General features: G+C 44.3%; 1 protein-coding gene across 1 annotated transcript in view; it reads left to right on the forward strand.

Annotated features, from left to right (window-relative positions):
* The window catches only part of adgra2 (adhesion G protein-coupled receptor A2), a 45,920-nt gene extending 29,383 nt beyond the window's left edge, over positions 1-16,537 (forward strand). Inside the window, exons 3-19 of the mRNA XM_042488826.1 lie at positions 7,673-7,744; positions 8,668-8,739; positions 8,832-8,903; positions 9,452-9,615; positions 9,996-10,209; positions 10,340-10,504; positions 10,583-10,781; positions 10,884-11,033; positions 11,120-11,281; positions 11,616-11,816; positions 11,957-12,146; positions 12,716-12,924; positions 13,017-13,144; positions 13,228-13,351; positions 13,432-13,580; positions 14,271-14,360; positions 14,515-16,537. Coding sequence (XP_042344760.1) covers positions 7,673-7,744; positions 8,668-8,739; positions 8,832-8,903; positions 9,452-9,615; positions 9,996-10,209; positions 10,340-10,504; positions 10,583-10,781; positions 10,884-11,033; positions 11,120-11,281; positions 11,616-11,816; positions 11,957-12,146; positions 12,716-12,924; positions 13,017-13,144; positions 13,228-13,351; positions 13,432-13,580; positions 14,271-14,360; positions 14,515-15,934 — 3,781 coding nt within the window. The 3' untranslated portion in view covers positions 15,935-16,537. The remainder of the gene's footprint in view (positions 1-7,672; positions 7,745-8,667; positions 8,740-8,831; positions 8,904-9,451; positions 9,616-9,995; positions 10,210-10,339; positions 10,505-10,582; positions 10,782-10,883; positions 11,034-11,119; positions 11,282-11,615; positions 11,817-11,956; positions 12,147-12,715; positions 12,925-13,016; positions 13,145-13,227; positions 13,352-13,431; positions 13,581-14,270; positions 14,361-14,514) is intronic.
* Positions 16,538-16,850: the final 313 nt, after the last annotated feature.

Genomic DNA, 16,850 nt, shown 5'->3' on the forward strand with positions numbered 1-16,850 from the left:
AAAAATAAAGTAAAGAAACTGGCCTTGTAATGTCATGTCTTTCCATTAAAAAAAATTCCAGGAACAGGAAATTCTTGATTCCAGTCTGGCCGATAATGAGTGGCCATTCCCTGGCTTCAGTCATTTTCCCAGCTCCCTCCGGGGCCAAGGCCTAAACAATGTCAGTGGAGCACTCCAGTCCCCGCCGCTGTGCTCATGATAATGGAGCACTCCACGTCTGGAGCGCTTTACAGACCGTGTCTTCATTATTACCCTCTCGCTGCCCTACAAGCACGTCGCTCCTCTCCAGCCTGCATGGGGCCCAGGTGCTCATCCCCATATACCCACAGAGAAATGACTCTTCAGAATGGCAGAGGACCAGCCCCATTGATCAGGAAATGGCAGCCGCTGGTGCTAGGCCCAGCGGCTGCAGACAATGGCCCCTTCTGGGCTGGGAGTGAGCTTGAGTCTGTCACAACCCCATCACACAGGCCGCATGTGGCGACGCGAATAAAGCACCGCACTCCCAAGGTTACAAAGCAGAACTCAAAAGGGAATAATAATGTGTCAACACCAAGTACATGCTGCTACTGAAGATAATAAAAAAGCTACAAGTTACGACTTTTAACCTTTTTAACCATATTTTCATGCTCAGCGAGCCTAAGTCTTTGAAGCATTTCTTGTCTCTGCTATTATCCTCTTGCTCGGTGACAGCTGTTGTCATCAGTGTCGGGGCCACTGAGCTGTGAAGTTGTTGTCAGGGAGGGCTCCGTCTACTCCAGAGGGCACACAGACAAGTCATCGCCTGAGTATGAGGCCTGCTGGAGCTGTCACTCTGTAGATTTGAAATAAAGTCGGAAATAAATCTGGGAGCGAGGGAAAGCGGTGAGGTGCCGCAGCACAGATTTTACCAGGATTTAGCTGGCAACAAGAGCTGACATTTGGGCTATACAGCGCATGGCGAGTTCTTCAAGTCCTGTTGACTCCGGTGAGCTCCTCCACATTCCCCAGCTTGGTGATAAGAGAGTGTATCAGAGGCAGTGGACTGCTGACAGTCTTCAGGCCAAAGCACACACAGAGCTGTAACCTCTCAAGATGCAGAAGGAGGAGCAGACTGCAGGAAATGCAGATGTTTGATTGTATTTCTATTACTAGTTGATCAGTCTTAGAGCTGGGGGTGCTCATAAACTAAACACTATCACTTACATGTGCCAATATGAGGCTCTCAGCGCCTGTTTGGCATATAATCTCTGTCTTTTATGACCAGTCTGTGAATATACTTCTGCATCTGCGTTTATGTTTGTGTTTTGTAAACGTGCTAATTGATGTAATGTGTTATTATTTGGGCTGTCAAATGATTCCTTTTTTAAACGCAATTAATTGCAGAATTTCTATATTTAATCGCAATTAATTGCAGAATTTCTATATTTAATCGCAATTAATTGCATTTTGTAATCACATGTTTTTAATTCCATTATTTTGCATTACAAAACATCTTTGAAATCCATATTGACAAAGTGAAGCCATTCTTATCAGATAGGAATCAGATGACAGCAAAAAAACAAAACAAAACACCGGATTTCTTAGGCTTTCTAGTTTTATGATACCAGTAGTATCGCTCTAGCTACACTCAGCCTGATACAACCTGCTAAAGACGAAAAAACTAAGACCCCCCCCGCCCCAAAAAAACAATGTATGTTCAGACTTAATCGCATCATGATTATTGCGTTAACGTTGACAGCCCAGTGATGTGCTGCAAGACCATTTTCCCTTGAAGTTGTAATTATGTTTTACGCTGTAAACATGAACCCTTATTGTGTAAAGTTAGAACTAAGAATAGCAGGGGAAACGTCAGAATAAAATCATGAGAGTTTTGCAAGAGTTGTGAGCTCTGTGATCTGGATTGTTTGACGTAACATGGTTACAAGATAAAATCTAAAGATATTTAACATTATTGTAAGTTTGAAGTCTTGGCTCATGAAAATACTGAAGTTTAGTGATGTGAACATTGTTTTTCTCTCCATCACCAAACAAACTTGTTAGATAGTAAATATGGAGAGGACACCATGGAGACACAAGAACATGGACAAGTTTTGGTTTCTTTTCACCGTAGAAAAGGAGGAGAAAGGAGATCTGGAGGGAACAAGAGTCATGCAGTGTTAAATTCAGTGTACATGTGATCCACCGACCAGCATTCATTTCAGTGGGAAATCTTAATTTTTGAAACGGTATGCCTCTCATTCCCAAATCTTCTTTTTATGAAATAACACAGCTAACCAGCAGATACTGTTAGAGAGTTGAGGCGAAAAAATCCCAAATTTTAAGTTTGTACACAGATCCATGCAATCTTTATGGGTTACATCGATGCTGACTTAACAAGAATACTGTTGACATATGATGCCTTTTATCTTGTCTTTCTAGAGTTGTGTGTTTTTGCGGAAATGTAATAAATTAATAATAATGTCACATTTCTTAGAGGAAGTTTGGTATTTTAGTAGTTTAGTATTTTCCATAAGGATCAGGATTCAAAATAATCTCTTTTAAAAATCTACTTACAGTCTTGTGAATAGTGATGCTGCAAGATCCCCAGTATAAAAATCTTAGTATATATCAAAGTATATGACTGTAACACCAAGGTAACTGATTGCTAACTGAAGTCCAGTGATCCCCACTCCCCATATTTTGGCCCCCGCCACCACATCTTCGCTTTTCCTCTTTCCTCTTTTCTGAGCCGTAAAGCTTCTGGATTTTGGACACAGCTGTGCTTCATGATGGCAGCTTGTAAGATGTGTCAGAGAATCCTATCTGTAAAGCCTCTGATAACCCCCTGTCCTCTACCACCAAAACTGTCCTCTACCAAAAAAAACTGTCCTCTATCACCAAAACTGTCCTCTACCACCAAAACTGTCCTCTACCACCCAAACTGCCCTCTGTACCATACAAACTGTCCTCTATCACCCAAACTGTCCTCTACTACCACCCAAACTGGTCTGCAGTCCATTGCAATCCATTTTTATAGTTAGTTAGTTAGTCGGTTATAGGTAGACTTACTCAGTTTGGGTCTAAACGCCTGGTCGAGTATGGCTTGACAAGGCTGGCTGCTAGCACTAGCATCAGAGGCTGTGCTGACTCAGACCTCTGGGTTCGCTGCTTAATGCTTTGTATTGAGGTGATATTTCAGTCTTGAAGTACTCCGGTGGTACAAAAATTCATGTTACAAAGCCACTGTGGCCTTCTTTTTTTTTTAACCTGTCATTTTTTCTGCCATTAATGAATCGAAATTAACACGTTATTTTGACAGCCCTAGAGAAAACATATTTTTTCAATCTTCAAATTGATCTTCTTTGTCAAAACCTGTTGCCTACATTACCCACAATGCAACTCAACCACCAGCAGTTTGATTTCCGATTCAGGGGCCGTATTCACAAACATTCTGAGAATACTGTCAGAGAGCTCCTAACTTACTGTAAATCTTGAGATATAAGCCTGTCCCAATGTAATGCCCTGTCCCTATCCCTGTGTGGCTACAAATTTTGACAAATACACACCTGTCTCAATTAGAGGCCCGGTTACCAAGCAGGTCATTTTTATAGAAGTGTTTTGGCTATGTGCTAGAGTTAACATTAGTTAGCTGCTTAGATCTGCATACAAATATAAATGTTCAAACATTTGTCAGCTTGATAGGATTCTATATAATTCAACCCCTCAGTTCATTTTACGGAAGTCATGAGCACCACAGAAGACAATAATACCAGCAGAGTGAACAAAAGACATGAAAAAAAGAGGTTTGAATTAACAGTTTGACTGTGTTTCCCATCTTTGCTGATTAGCAGTTGTATGAAATGAATTAAAAGCCCGGCGTATATAGACAGATACCTGTCCCAGATATAAGCCTGTTGAGTTCAGTGGTTTAAGCAGTTAATGGCCCGGGTTGTTAAATTAAGTTTTATGGTAGCCTAAAAACTTTTAGAAAGGAATCCTAACTTAGGAGAGACTGAGGAAAGGTATCAGAGCAACACTGAGCAGGTAGGAGACAGAAACTTTACATTAGTGAGGAGCGTTGACTCCCTTGCTAGGTATGACACATTTTTTTAACAGTTGAGATTGTTTGTTGCAGACACACCTTTTTGTGAACCTGCAATGTGTGGACACTCAATTGAAATAAAAGGAACTGCATCACAATATGAGACTGTGAGAGCTATTTTGTGTGATCACACTGCTACTCTGTAGCAGTTTCCCAGTTTTCCAAATATTTTAGTGTTGTGATCACTTTATTTATGTCATTAAATTGTTCCATTGTTGGGTGGGAAATGTGAGCGCATCTCTGAAATTGACCAAAAACATTGTCTCTGCACCATCTACTCTGCTGCATTTCATTAACTCACGTTCATCCAGTGTTTTGAGAATATTTCTCCGACCTCTTTTTTGTGTTTCCACCATTTTCTCCTCTGCTCACAAAACTCTCAGGCACCTTAAACGTCCTCCTCCCTACTCCGAACAGTTTTTCACCTTAGGAGCTCTATTACGGGCTAAGACGCTTTGTGAATAACTTTTATTTTCACCACGACCTAGTCTTAACTTTAAGGGGATTTTCTTAGAAACTGTTATCAGTATGAGCAACTGTTTGTACTGGGAAGCTTTGTGAATCTGGCCCCAAATATGTTCTGCTGGTGGCTAAACTTGGCCACTAGCTTTAAGCTGAGCTACAGAGGTTTAATAACATTTTTAATTCTGTTGTTGTTGTTAATGAGGATCAACTTACTTGATCATATAGATCACAATGACAAGTTTTATCTTTGATTTAGCTCGTGTGATAAAATGCAAAGCACATTGACCACCTGCGTCATGGTATTTTAGAGTGGAATGAGCAGTGTTTTAGTACAAAACTAACATGATTTATTCCAATACAGGAATCACATTTGAATCTTCAATTTTAAGGTGAAAGATGTGAGGTTTCTGGTGAGCTCAGAATTTTGGTGTTTACACCAAAATTGGGTGGGTTAATTGCTTACTGCCTTAATCCCATTACAATATATATGGAGGTCAGTGTTACGCAGCAAATGCGTGTTTGTGTGTGTGTGTGTGTGTGTGTGTGTGTGTGTGTGTGTGTGTGTGTGTGAGTGAGTGTGAAAAGGACAGACAAGAAGGGAGAGACGGTCATCAGAGAGAGGAAATAGTGGGCAGTGGCTCGTCTTTCATCGCTGCACTAATGAGCCCCGGGACACACAGACTGGAAACAGCAGTATTGTTCTCTGGTCAACAAAACCTATACAGCTACTGACATGCAGAAACGCATGGACATTCAAAGGCACACAAAGATTACCACATATACATTGTGACAGGCTCACGAGGCCCACACACACACACACACACACACACACACACACACACACATAGTGGAGAACTGTTTTCTGTCTAACACAAACACCTCTTTGATTTGACTGGTGATTGGTGAAATTTATAATTTACCAAACTTTTTTTTTGCCTCTGACCATAGCAGTGGAAACGTCTCCACCTTTTTAAAAAGCTGTGAAGTTGTTGTAAAGTGACAAGGCTGGCATGCTTCAAAGAGCTGGTTCTGAGCTGTCCAAGACTGTCTGCTTTGAGACAAACACAACAGACCTCAGCCTTTTGGTCCAACGCCAGACAGCTTTTGCTCCATCATTATAACCTGTCTCATCTGTAATCCAGATATGAGCGATGGCTCAGCAAGAGTGCGGACCAACGGCAAAACTCCTGATCTCTGACTCTATCCCAGCCATACCGCACAGTCTAATTCTTTACTGGAAGCCATTTTCTAAAACAATTTCCCTGCCCTAGTTTGATCAAAATAGCTCATCTCTTGGAAAGCGGACAAGACAATGGTTAAGAGATGCCTGAGGTTGCGCATGGTGTGAGGCAGCGTGGTCGAGAGCAGCGATGACAGATAATTTTGGTGGAAAAAAAGAACCAGAAAGTCCCCTGAGGTCTTCCCTACCACAGTGGCATTTCAAGCAGAAGTGAATTACACAAAAATGCAGTCACAGCATTGATGCTTTTGAGCTCCTGGAAGGAAATCCTCTTCTGTGACCGGTCCGAAGGGAGCAGGCATTTTTTATGCTGCATGGATCGCATTCCAACCCACATCGCCCATGTGCTGCCGATAACCATCCGTCTCCTGACCCGCTTTAACCTCACTATTCCCACCTGGCCAATAAAAAACATCTTGGATACAAAATCTAACGCAGGTTAGCTGATGGAGAGGGGCATCTGGCTGAATAGTTAAGCACATGGGTGTGGGTGGGGAATGGGAAGAGGGTGGAGAAAGTGCAGCGGATAGTATGGACTTGGATCTTCAAAGGGAGGACAAGTCATTAATATTTATGGTTTTCAATGGCCAACTTTATCACAGGAAGAGTCATTGAGAAATATGCAGAAAAATGACAGAATCCTTTGCTCGCAGTTTTAGATTCAACTAATATTTTATTTGGTCAAGTATCTGCGTCTCGCTCGCCTCAGGCCTCGGTGGCTGATGGGATAAGATTTCCTATCTGTGTGCTGAAATATCTTGCTGTGTCCCACTTGAAGAGCCAGGTTAAGAAATGATGTCTCCATTGTAGCTTCATTTTAAACTTATCATTTTCCCGAATTTTCAGTATTAAAGGAATAGTCATGGATTATGTCAATTTGCTTTCTTAGCAGCTAGACAAGATGACTGATACCTCTCTCATCTCTAAGCATGAAGCTACTGCACCCAGTTAGCTTAGTTTAGCATCAAGACCAAAAACATGGGAAAACAGCATGCTTGGCTTTGTTCAAAGGTGATACAATTGTGAATTATTGTTTTTACTGCTGCATTTTAATGGAACTCATGAGCTCGTAGTTACAACATGGGATGCCGTGTGCACAACATGCTTGCCGTTCAAGTAATTAAGTCGTGACAGCACCCCTGGGTTACCATTGTCTAATGGTAACATGGACGCGACTGTTGGCGTCTAGAAGCCACTGAGGCTAATTAGTGAGCGAGTCATGCAGGTAATGCAAAGTGTGCACAGTGTCAGAGGAAAAAGATGAGGCCATCGGGAATATTAACATTTTCCTTACACATATTATAAAATTCTGAGGAACAACAACAAAATATTAACAGCAGAAAAATTAGCGCCCATTGCCCGTGCCATTTCTGAAAATGTCAGCAAACACTGACATTTTTTGCTTCCAGAAAGTTTCTACTTTCAAGGGAGAAAATACCACATGAGAGGGCCCAAAGGAATGCATGCACCATATATTTCATTTTTTGTATCGATTAAAGGAGCTGCGTACAACATATAGCAGCAAACAACTATTTGCCATGTAAAGATATAGTGGAGTAATGACTTCCATGGCCTACAGAAAAACATCATCGCTGTACTCTGTGTCACATAATCTCTTTTAAACAAACCAATTAATAACATGTTTAAAGGTGATCTTTAGAAGTGCTGGTAGGCAGAGTTTTTGGCCCTGAACAGAGCAAGGATAGCTTTATGCTAAACTAAGCTGCTGGCTCCAGGTACAAATTCACCAAACAGGCATGAGAGTGGTCTTGATATTCTCATCTAACTATCAGCAAGAGGAAGCAAACAAGCATATCCCTCACTTGAGAAGTATTCATTAAAGACATTTCAGCATCATCTCGGTATGCATTTTCTCATCAACCTAATATTTTCTCTGTTCCCAGGGACCTCAAGCATAACTTGATCAGCACCATCATGCCGGGAGCCTTCCAGGGCCTGTCTGAGCTTCGGAAACTGTAAGTAGACACTATTCACATTTGGTTCAGAGCAGCAAACATATTGACAAAAATCAGAAACGCAGTCATGGAAATTTTAAATTAAATTGTTTGGTTGGAGACATAATTCTCAGTAGATGTACAAAGACAGGCCCAGATACTGTTCTGGCAGGTCATGGCAGATGTCAAATGTCATATGGAGCTCCTGGCGTTAGTGCGACAATAAAGGCCTCCTTCACTAAGTGTTTCTGCTGATCATTGCGGGGGCCCTCCGATGTCATCTCTGGTGCCCCGCTCCCACCGCCACGCAAACCACAGGCCTATGTAGAGGCTCCTCACACGTGATTGGATGTGACAGGGCGGCTGTTTGCAGCCACTCGCTGCTCACTCAATGTGTCTTTGGACACCGAGGTCTGGATGCGAGGGTCGGAGCTGGTCGTCTGTGCTGCGCCGCGTGACTCCCCTTCCCTCCTCCCCCTACTTGTGTTTTCCCTGCAAGGTCTGGGGCTTCTCAAAACAAACAAGGGGAGATAAACACATGCTCTGGACAGCTCTCTGCTGGGTAGTGTCAGAGGTGCAACAGAGCAGATCCCTCTCTGGCTGTGGCTATACATCACACTCAGAGGTGGACGGCAGAACAGGGGCCCTGCTTTTACCCCATCTGTGATAAACCTTCACAGGGCCCACGGAGTAGAGATAAGGGAAAGTGGCAGGGACTGTGGGCATGCTTACATAGATGTTTAACTTTCTAAGCCTTCTGGTTGTGGAAAATCACTATTTATTTCACTTTAAATGAGGCGGGGGGAGATCCTGCACCAGTTTGATCTGATATCTCAAAAACAACATGGACATTGACAGAGTCAAGATATCACAATCTGTGACTAAGACGAGTTCACCTGATTTGAAAATAACCAACACATTCCTTTGTCTTTTCACACTTTTAGTGACCTATCCAACAATCGCATTGGCTGCCTGGCTGCCGACATGTTCCAGGGGCTGTCCAACCTCACAAAACTGTAAGTGACTTATAGATTGATTCCCTAAAATTATTGATCTGTCTGCATTGTGAAGTTAATTTGTTGACATTCAACTATTTATGTTCTTCTAGGAACCTCTCTGGCAACATCATATCAACCCTGGATCCAGGAGTTTTTCAGGAGCTGCCATCCCTCAAGCTAGTGTGAGTGTTGGACACTGTCGGCACTATAACCACAACAAATCACTCTCACAGCATACCATTCCATATATGAACACAACAATAAATATTCCAGACAAAACTAAAGTTTATTTTCAGCTGATGTGTATTTTGCCAGGGGTTTTTGCTTCAAATCTGCAGAAAAACTCAAATGAGCAATGATGATATACTGTATTTGACATGTATTCATTTGAATTTGAATATTTTCAATTATGTATTATTTGTAGATAAAAAGCATACTTGAACATACCATAAATCACAAGATAAGTCTGTCTCCAAACATTACAAATCTGAAGCTTTGCTTGTTTTTTAATAGACAGAGCTGACAGTTCTTCCATAAAACAGTCCATTAATTTCAGAGTGAAACAATAAAACAGTAATATCGAACAGATACAGTGTTGAGGCGGGTGCCACTTAACAAATTCGCATCAGGCCTGGTATGGTATGTTGCTTCAACAATGTGTAGCTGGATGATAACAGTGTATATGAAGCTGGTAAAAAGTCTGATAATCAACCATCACTTCTCTCTCCAGGAACTTCAACTCAGACTACCTGTCATGTGACTGCGGGCTGCGTTGGGTCCCGGGCTTCTTTCGGAGTAGTTCAGCCCGACTAGGTGATGAAACCCTGTGTGCCTACCCCAGGAGCCTGAGGGGAAAGCCCCTGCGTGGACTAAGGGAGAGCCAGCTGAGCTGTGGTGAGAGCCTGGCTAGAATGAGGCATATGAATTAGGCGGTTCACCGCTTTGTTTCAGAGAACATTGGCTTGTGAATGACAATGACAGTGCACACCAGCGCTTAAGATTGTCCCAGTATTTTTTAAGGATTACTCCCTCAAAGGGGTTTGAAAGAGATCAATCCCAGCAGCTCAGCCGGGACGTATTTCTAAAAGTATCACTGAGCCGTGTTGACAACTAATCCTGTGGGTTGCATTTACCAATTGCTGCTGTCTGCATCCAATCTGCTCTAGACTCATAATAGCTTCTGTGGAAACATTTAGCTGAGGTTGAGTAATGGGAGAGCAGCAGAAATAATGTCTAACGGTCACATCTGCGTCTTTTCCCACCGTGCTGCTCAGACGGCCCTCTGGAGCTGCACACCCTGTCGCTGCTGCCGTCCCAGCGTCAGGTGGTCTTCAAAGGTGATCGCCTGCCCTTCCATTGCACTGCTGCCTTGGTGGACAAGATCACTGCATTACACTGGCGTCACAATGGTCAGCTGGTGACCTCTAACCCTGAGATGGGTGTACAGCTGGAGAACAGCGTGCTGCATGACTGCACCTTCATCACCAGGTACAGAGATGTTTATATCCTATTGTTGTGCAAAAAAAATGCTGAGCGATCTGATAAACTGAGGATGTTTAATTAACTCAGACACACTTTGTCATATATGGTATTATAACGAGCTGTCCTCTTTATCCAGTGAGCTTATTCTATTCAACGTACATGTGGAGGCCAGAGGAGAGTGGGAGTGTGTGGTTTCTACTGGGCGTGGCAATATTTCTCGCAGTGTCGAAATAGTGGTGCTGGAGAACAGCGCCTCCTTCTGTCCAGAGGATAAAGTTGTCAACAACCGCGGGGAGTTCAGGTTAGTTACAGCTCCAGTGATTATTATTACATACCTAAGGATCCAGTGCTCTCACTCTCCTCTGGTCTGAATCCCCAGGTGGCCCAGAACTCTGGCAGGCATCACCTCACATCAGTACTGCCTGCAGCTGCGCTACCCCTCCCTGTCTGTGGAGGGAGGTATTGAGCAGAAGAAAGCATCTCGGTACTGTGACCGCTCTGGAAACTGGCAGGATGGTGACTATTCAGACTGTCACTACACTAATGGCATCACCCGTGTCCTGCATACCTTCATTCTGGTCAGTAGTTTTGCTACAGTACATGGTTGCTGTTCAGTAAACAATATGACGGTACAGTTTCATGACATCAACCCTTGCTCTATTTCTGCTCTTGCTTCTCAGAGGCCCATCAATGCGTCCAATGCTGTCACATTGGCACATCAGGTGCGCACTTACACTCTGGAGGCTGCAGGCTTCACCGACTCTGTGGATGTGTTGTATGTGGCACAAATGATGGAGAAGTTTATGGAATATGTCAGACAGCTGCGAGAGGTGAGGACCGCATATTTGAAATAACAAAATGGGAATGTGTAAATGGCATCAAAATCCCTGCATTGTAACATTTCTGTGTGTTCCAGCTGTCAGAGGTGTTGGTCGAGATGGGCAGTAACCTGATGCAGGTGGACGATCAGATCCTCGCTCTCGCCCAAAGAGAGAAGAGAGCCTGCAGCTCTATAGTCTACTCTCTGGAGACATTGGCCTGGCCTCAGCTGCACGGTCATGCTCAGGACTTCTCTATGGTAGGCACTCATCATCATTTTTCATCTCATCGCAAGCTTTCTTAACAGAGCAAATAGGGCTTCTGGAGAATCTCACTGAATATATTTATAGTTTGTTGTAGCAACAGGAAATGCATGTATTTGTAGTATATGAATTTTGGGAGTTGTGTGTAAATTTGCAACTGAGATGTAAAGGTGCAGATTTTTGGTTGGATTTTTTTTCGCCTATATATGTAACCAAACAATGGGATGTCCAGAAAATATATAAACAATATGCAAATCATTTTTAGGTATCTGAGTGGCAATGTATAGGGAAAAAATCTTTACTATTTATCGCTGATTTTGATGTGTGCAGGTGTCTAGGAACATCGTGATGGAAGCTCACTTTATTCGACCAGCACACTTCACCGGCATAACCTGCACCGCGTATCAACGTCGTGAGGTCTCCACAGGCAGCCTGGGAATGGAAATGACAGACTCTGCTCATGAGCAGCAGCTTCGTTTTCGATGCAGCACCGGCTCCCACAATACCTCCCTCAACAATTTTCCCCTAAAGGTGAGGTGTGAGCATGTTTTGTGTCTGCTCCTGGCCACTAATACTACACTTACACTCAGCCATCAATAACTTATTGTATGTGCACTCACAGTTATCACCGTGTACTGATTGATTTTATATGTCTTGTGTTTTTTCTGCAGAATTCAGTCGCCCTGGCCTCAGTGACTCTCCCAGCGACTCTGTTTCCTCCTGATGCTCCTGCAGACTGTAAGCTGCAGTTTGTAGCCTTTAGGACCGGCAGCTTTTTTCCTCTGTCTGCGAACTCGAGCAACACTGGGGAACACTCTCGCCGACGTAGCGTCAACAGTCCTGTCATCTTTGTTGGCCTAGGTAAGGAACATCCACCTGTTAAGTGAATCTTTGGTTGTTTTCTTACATTTAAAGGAAATTGCATCATATAATACTGTTGGAAAGACACTTAGCATTTCTAGGTCCCTTTCAAATCTCGTCCTTGTAGATGGCTGTGTAAGATATGACAACAGTTGAAGTGCTACGCACTGTAGCAGCTAATTATATCATCAACAATATGGTCTCAGGATCAAACAAACACCCACTTATTGAATCTGGAGAGAAACTTATTGAAGAAAAGGCTGGAGGCCACTTTCACGCTTGTTGTATTTTTACACTTGATAGAATTTACTGTATCTGAGCTACAAGGCCTGAGAATGCACAGCACTTTTCTTGTCTGCTCTCTTTTTCTTGACATTGACAGGTTTTTTTTTTATGTTAGCTCTTTCCACCTTCAAATAAAAAGCACAGTTAGTCACAGTCTCTGAGGGATGTTGAGAGTCTTGGAATTGTAGAAACTCAACAAGCAATATAAAAGAACACAAGACAAGCTGAGGGCATTCGTATCCGTGACTGATTTCCCCATTTAATTTCCCCTCTTTGTGTGCCAGACGGCTGCAGCATGTGGAACCACTCGGAGCCCATCTGGGTGTCGCTGCGCCACTTGTCCCCAGGTACTGATGCTGTGGCAGCCCAGTGGAGCCTGAGGGCACTAGAGAAACAGGGAAGCTGGAGCCAGGAGGGCTGTCAGCTGGTCCACAGTGACAGCAGCACCTCCACCATGCGCTGTGCTCTGCTTAGCAACTATGCTGTGCTGCAGGTAAGATAGCCCTGGACATTTATCACTCATTCAGGATCACCAAGGTTAGATGAGACTTTCATTCGACTTGTGTGCGATTTTTTTTTTGCTAGGAGGTGCCGGACTTCCCCAACTCCTCACCCATCTCTGTAAGGGTGCTCCACCCTGTGGTGTATGCCTGCACTGCAGTGCTCCTCCTTTGTCTCTTCACCATCATCATCACACACATACTACACCACAGGTATTATATGTGCATGAGCAGACTTCTTACTGCCATTTGTTCTTTGCCTCTATTCTTCATCATTTTGCTTTTCACTCCAACAGCTCTATTCACATATCAAGAAAAAGCTGGCACACATTACTGAATACCTGCTTCCACATCGCCATGACAACAGCTATTTACACAGGAGGCATAAGCCTGACCAGCTACCCATTGGTTTGCCAAGCAGTAAGTAATGATTTTTTTTCTCCTCATTTTGATTAGTTGCGTGTAAGCTTAATGTCTTACCTGACTGTAACTTGTGACAGGTGGGCATCGCCCTGCACTACTCCTCGCTGGCGACCCTGCTGTGGATCGGTGTCAGCGCTAGGGTCATCTACAAGGAAGCTGTGTGGAGAATGCCGCGGCAGCCGGAAGGAGAGTCTCCTGCTCTGCCAACTCAGCGACCTATGCTCAGGTCAGCCACAACTCACCTTCACCCACTCCCCACGCTATGAGATTGTTGTTTTCTGTAAATACTGTTAATGTTTTGGACAGTTCTTGTGTACGACCACCCAAACTGTGCGCCATCAAAGTGGGTCATTGTGCGCAACATTCAAAGTCTCTCTGTTTTTAAGGAAACCTTGTAGGGACATAACAGAGCATTGCTATAAGGCACAAAAAAAGCTATAACCCTATATGACTGGGGGAGGGGAGGAATGTATGAAGCCAATATAACCGAGGCACAGGGGGTCGTCATAAATCTGGGCAGGGTGATTCAAGGGGTGCACTGTCTTTCCAAATATTCCCTTCTGTTCCTCCTCCTGCGATCATGCACCGACCTCGCTGACCCTCGCACCACCCCTTTTGTTGCCCACTCAGTCTCATGGGATCAGGCTGCATAAATCACAGACTTCTGGAGCCTGTACTGACCCTTGTAACACTCTGCCCACTATGAGAGTGCAGGATCACAAAGCTCTGTTCAGATTATAGACAGCCAGAGAGACGTAAAAACACAAAAAGGAAAGTGACACCAACATGCGCACTTTAAAAACATCATAGCAGCCAAAGGTCGTATAGCATCCTGTGGCACAAACAAGAACTGCTCTTTATTTCCCAAACTGCAGCTGGGAACTTGTGTTTGATATGTTTCTCTCTGTTACTCAAGGTTCTACTTGATAGCCGGTGGAGTTTCTCTTATCATTTGTGGGATCACTGCAGCTGTCAATGTCAACAACTATGGGGACAACAGCCCTTAGTAAGTGCTTCTCTTTTTATCCTTTAGCCATTTGGCCCCTTGACTTTGTGTTGTTTTGTTTGGTTCTGAAGTGAATAATTCTGTGATACGTTGAACACACAGACGTGTCCTTGTTTTGTGTTGACCCTCCTGACTTCTTCTCTGCCTCTTGCAGCTGCTGGCTGGTGTGGCGCCCCAGTCTGGGGTCTTTCTTTGTCCCTGCTGGCTTAGTGGTGTTGGTGACCTGGATCTATTTCCTGTGCACTGTGTTTCGCCTGAGGCACCGTGTGGCCAAAGAATGCACAGGAACCACCCTGTCCTCCCCTGTGACTGAGAGCCAGCCTGCACTGGCAGGAAGCACCAGCCTCCTCTCCACAGACTCCGTTGTGGGACCTTTAAACCCAGTTGCGGTGCCAGAGGACCAGTACTCACTGAAGACACAGTTCTTAGTGCTGGTGGCAACCCACTTCCTGTTTGTGGTCCTGTGGTGTTGTGGAGCTATGGCGATGTGGCTGACAGGGCACACTAGCTTGTTGTTTAGTTGTCTGTACGGTATGGCTGCCACAGTTTTGGGGGTGTTTCTGGTGGTGCACCACTGTTTTCGACGTCTGGATGTGCAGGCCTCCTGGCTCGCATGTTGCCCGGGCTATCGCCGCTCCCATCCTATGTCTACTTACACACACACCTGCACTACTGGGAGTGGAGTGCAGACCTCCGAGCAGGGATCACAACTTTTCATCAACTGCCATCCACCTGCTGACTCTCATAACTCCTCATCAGCTCGGTCATCATCCACACCAAGTGGAATCAGCAGTGTGGGCCCCGGGCCCTGCAAGCTCACCAACCTGTTGCAAGTAGCACAAGACAATCCAAACAACACTTCACGTGCCCCTGCGGGCAACAACACCAGCACCAGTACTGACAACACCAACAAGCCCACAAACAGTGTTCTGCCCACCATTAACTCTGCAGCCCCAGTGCATCCCCAGAGACGGAAAGTGAGCAGCAGAACTAAACAAGGAAGCAGCCAGTATCACCATCGGGGTGAGGGCAGAGGTCACTATCGTCTCAAAGCTCTAAGGACTGCTGGAGGTGGGGGCAGCCTGGGAGCTTTAGGGCCCACTGGTTTAGAGCATCTCAGTTCATCACATGCGGTTCACAAACAGGCCACGAGTGAGAACGGCAGCATCCACCACAGCCTCTCAGAGAACCAGGCAAGCCCACTTACCAACGGGAAGCGCGTTGGAGAGTCAGTTGCGACCAGCCCTTCAGAGGGAAGTGACGGGGGCAGCAGCGGGAGCCGCAAACCCTTCCCCCTGCTGCCTTCTATGGCCAGCAGAGCTGCCATGCACGGCGCTCAGAGACGATGCGCCAGCAGAGACAACCTGAAACTGGCAGCGGCAGCAGAGCGAGACACAAAGCGCTGCTCCTACCCTTTGAACAGTGTCACCACCACTGTGCCGGGGGCTGCTGCCCCAAATGGCACCCTCAAAAACTCAGTGCTTGAGCTAGAGCAGGACATGAGCGGCACAGACCAATCGCAGAGCTCCGTCGGAATGAAGAGTGGTTTGTGGAAAAGTGAAACCACAGTGTAACCTATACTTATATGTGAACTTCTATGCATGACCTTAATGAACTCTCAAATGATTGGGTTATGTTTTAATGGTCTCTTGATTACAATAATTATATAATTTAAGATATAAAATCACGAAGGCATCCAGGACCCTAAACTGGTACTTTTGCCTCTGTAGCATCGTTAAGAGTTTGCTGTGAAATGGTAAAAAATGATAAGGCAGGTTTTTAATTGTCATTTTCAAACATAAGATACTCGTTTATTTTATTCATTTCACACAAAAAAGATGTACCAGATATCTCTGAAATTGGCATATGATGTTGATTTTGGATATCTAATGAAAGCTTTACTGTTTAGTTGTGATTTTTTTCTATGCATATCAACTATAGCATGAAATGGAATGCAAGCTGGTCCATTTCCTAAGTACAGCTATATGCATTTAATCTGTGGACAACCTTTCACAATTATGTTTGCTTCAAGTTATTGTTTGTGTGTGCTCATGTATGCTTTAGTATGTTTGTGTGTGTGTGTGTGTGTGTGTGTGTGTGTGTGTGTGTGTGTGTGTGCATACAGTACGAGCATAAACGCATGACTGTGGCTGTACAGAATCTCTGAGTGAATTAAAAGCTATGTGAGACTTTTGAATATATGATGAAAGTGTTTTATTGTTATTTCTACGCTCCCGTCAGAACAGATAGGGCTGAGCTGCTCTAATAAATTCAGAAGAAGAAGAAAAAAGGGGGGGGGGATACGGTGTTAGCTTTCTCATAACTAGTCTCATGATTCAATTTTCACCTCCAGCAAAAGTTTTGTTAAGTCTGATGCAGGGATGACTGCCCCCTCCTGGGTGGCAGAGAAACTTTTCAGTCATTGACAGGGGTCTGAAATGTGTTAGTCTTGCAAATCAGTCCAATCTCACAGGTTGTGCAATAACAAAA

The sequence above is a fragment of the Plectropomus leopardus genome, chromosome 6 (genome assembly GCF_008729295.1).
Source record: "Plectropomus leopardus isolate mb chromosome 6, YSFRI_Pleo_2.0, whole genome shotgun sequence".
NCBI lineage: Eukaryota > Metazoa > Chordata > Actinopteri > Perciformes > Serranidae > Plectropomus > Plectropomus leopardus.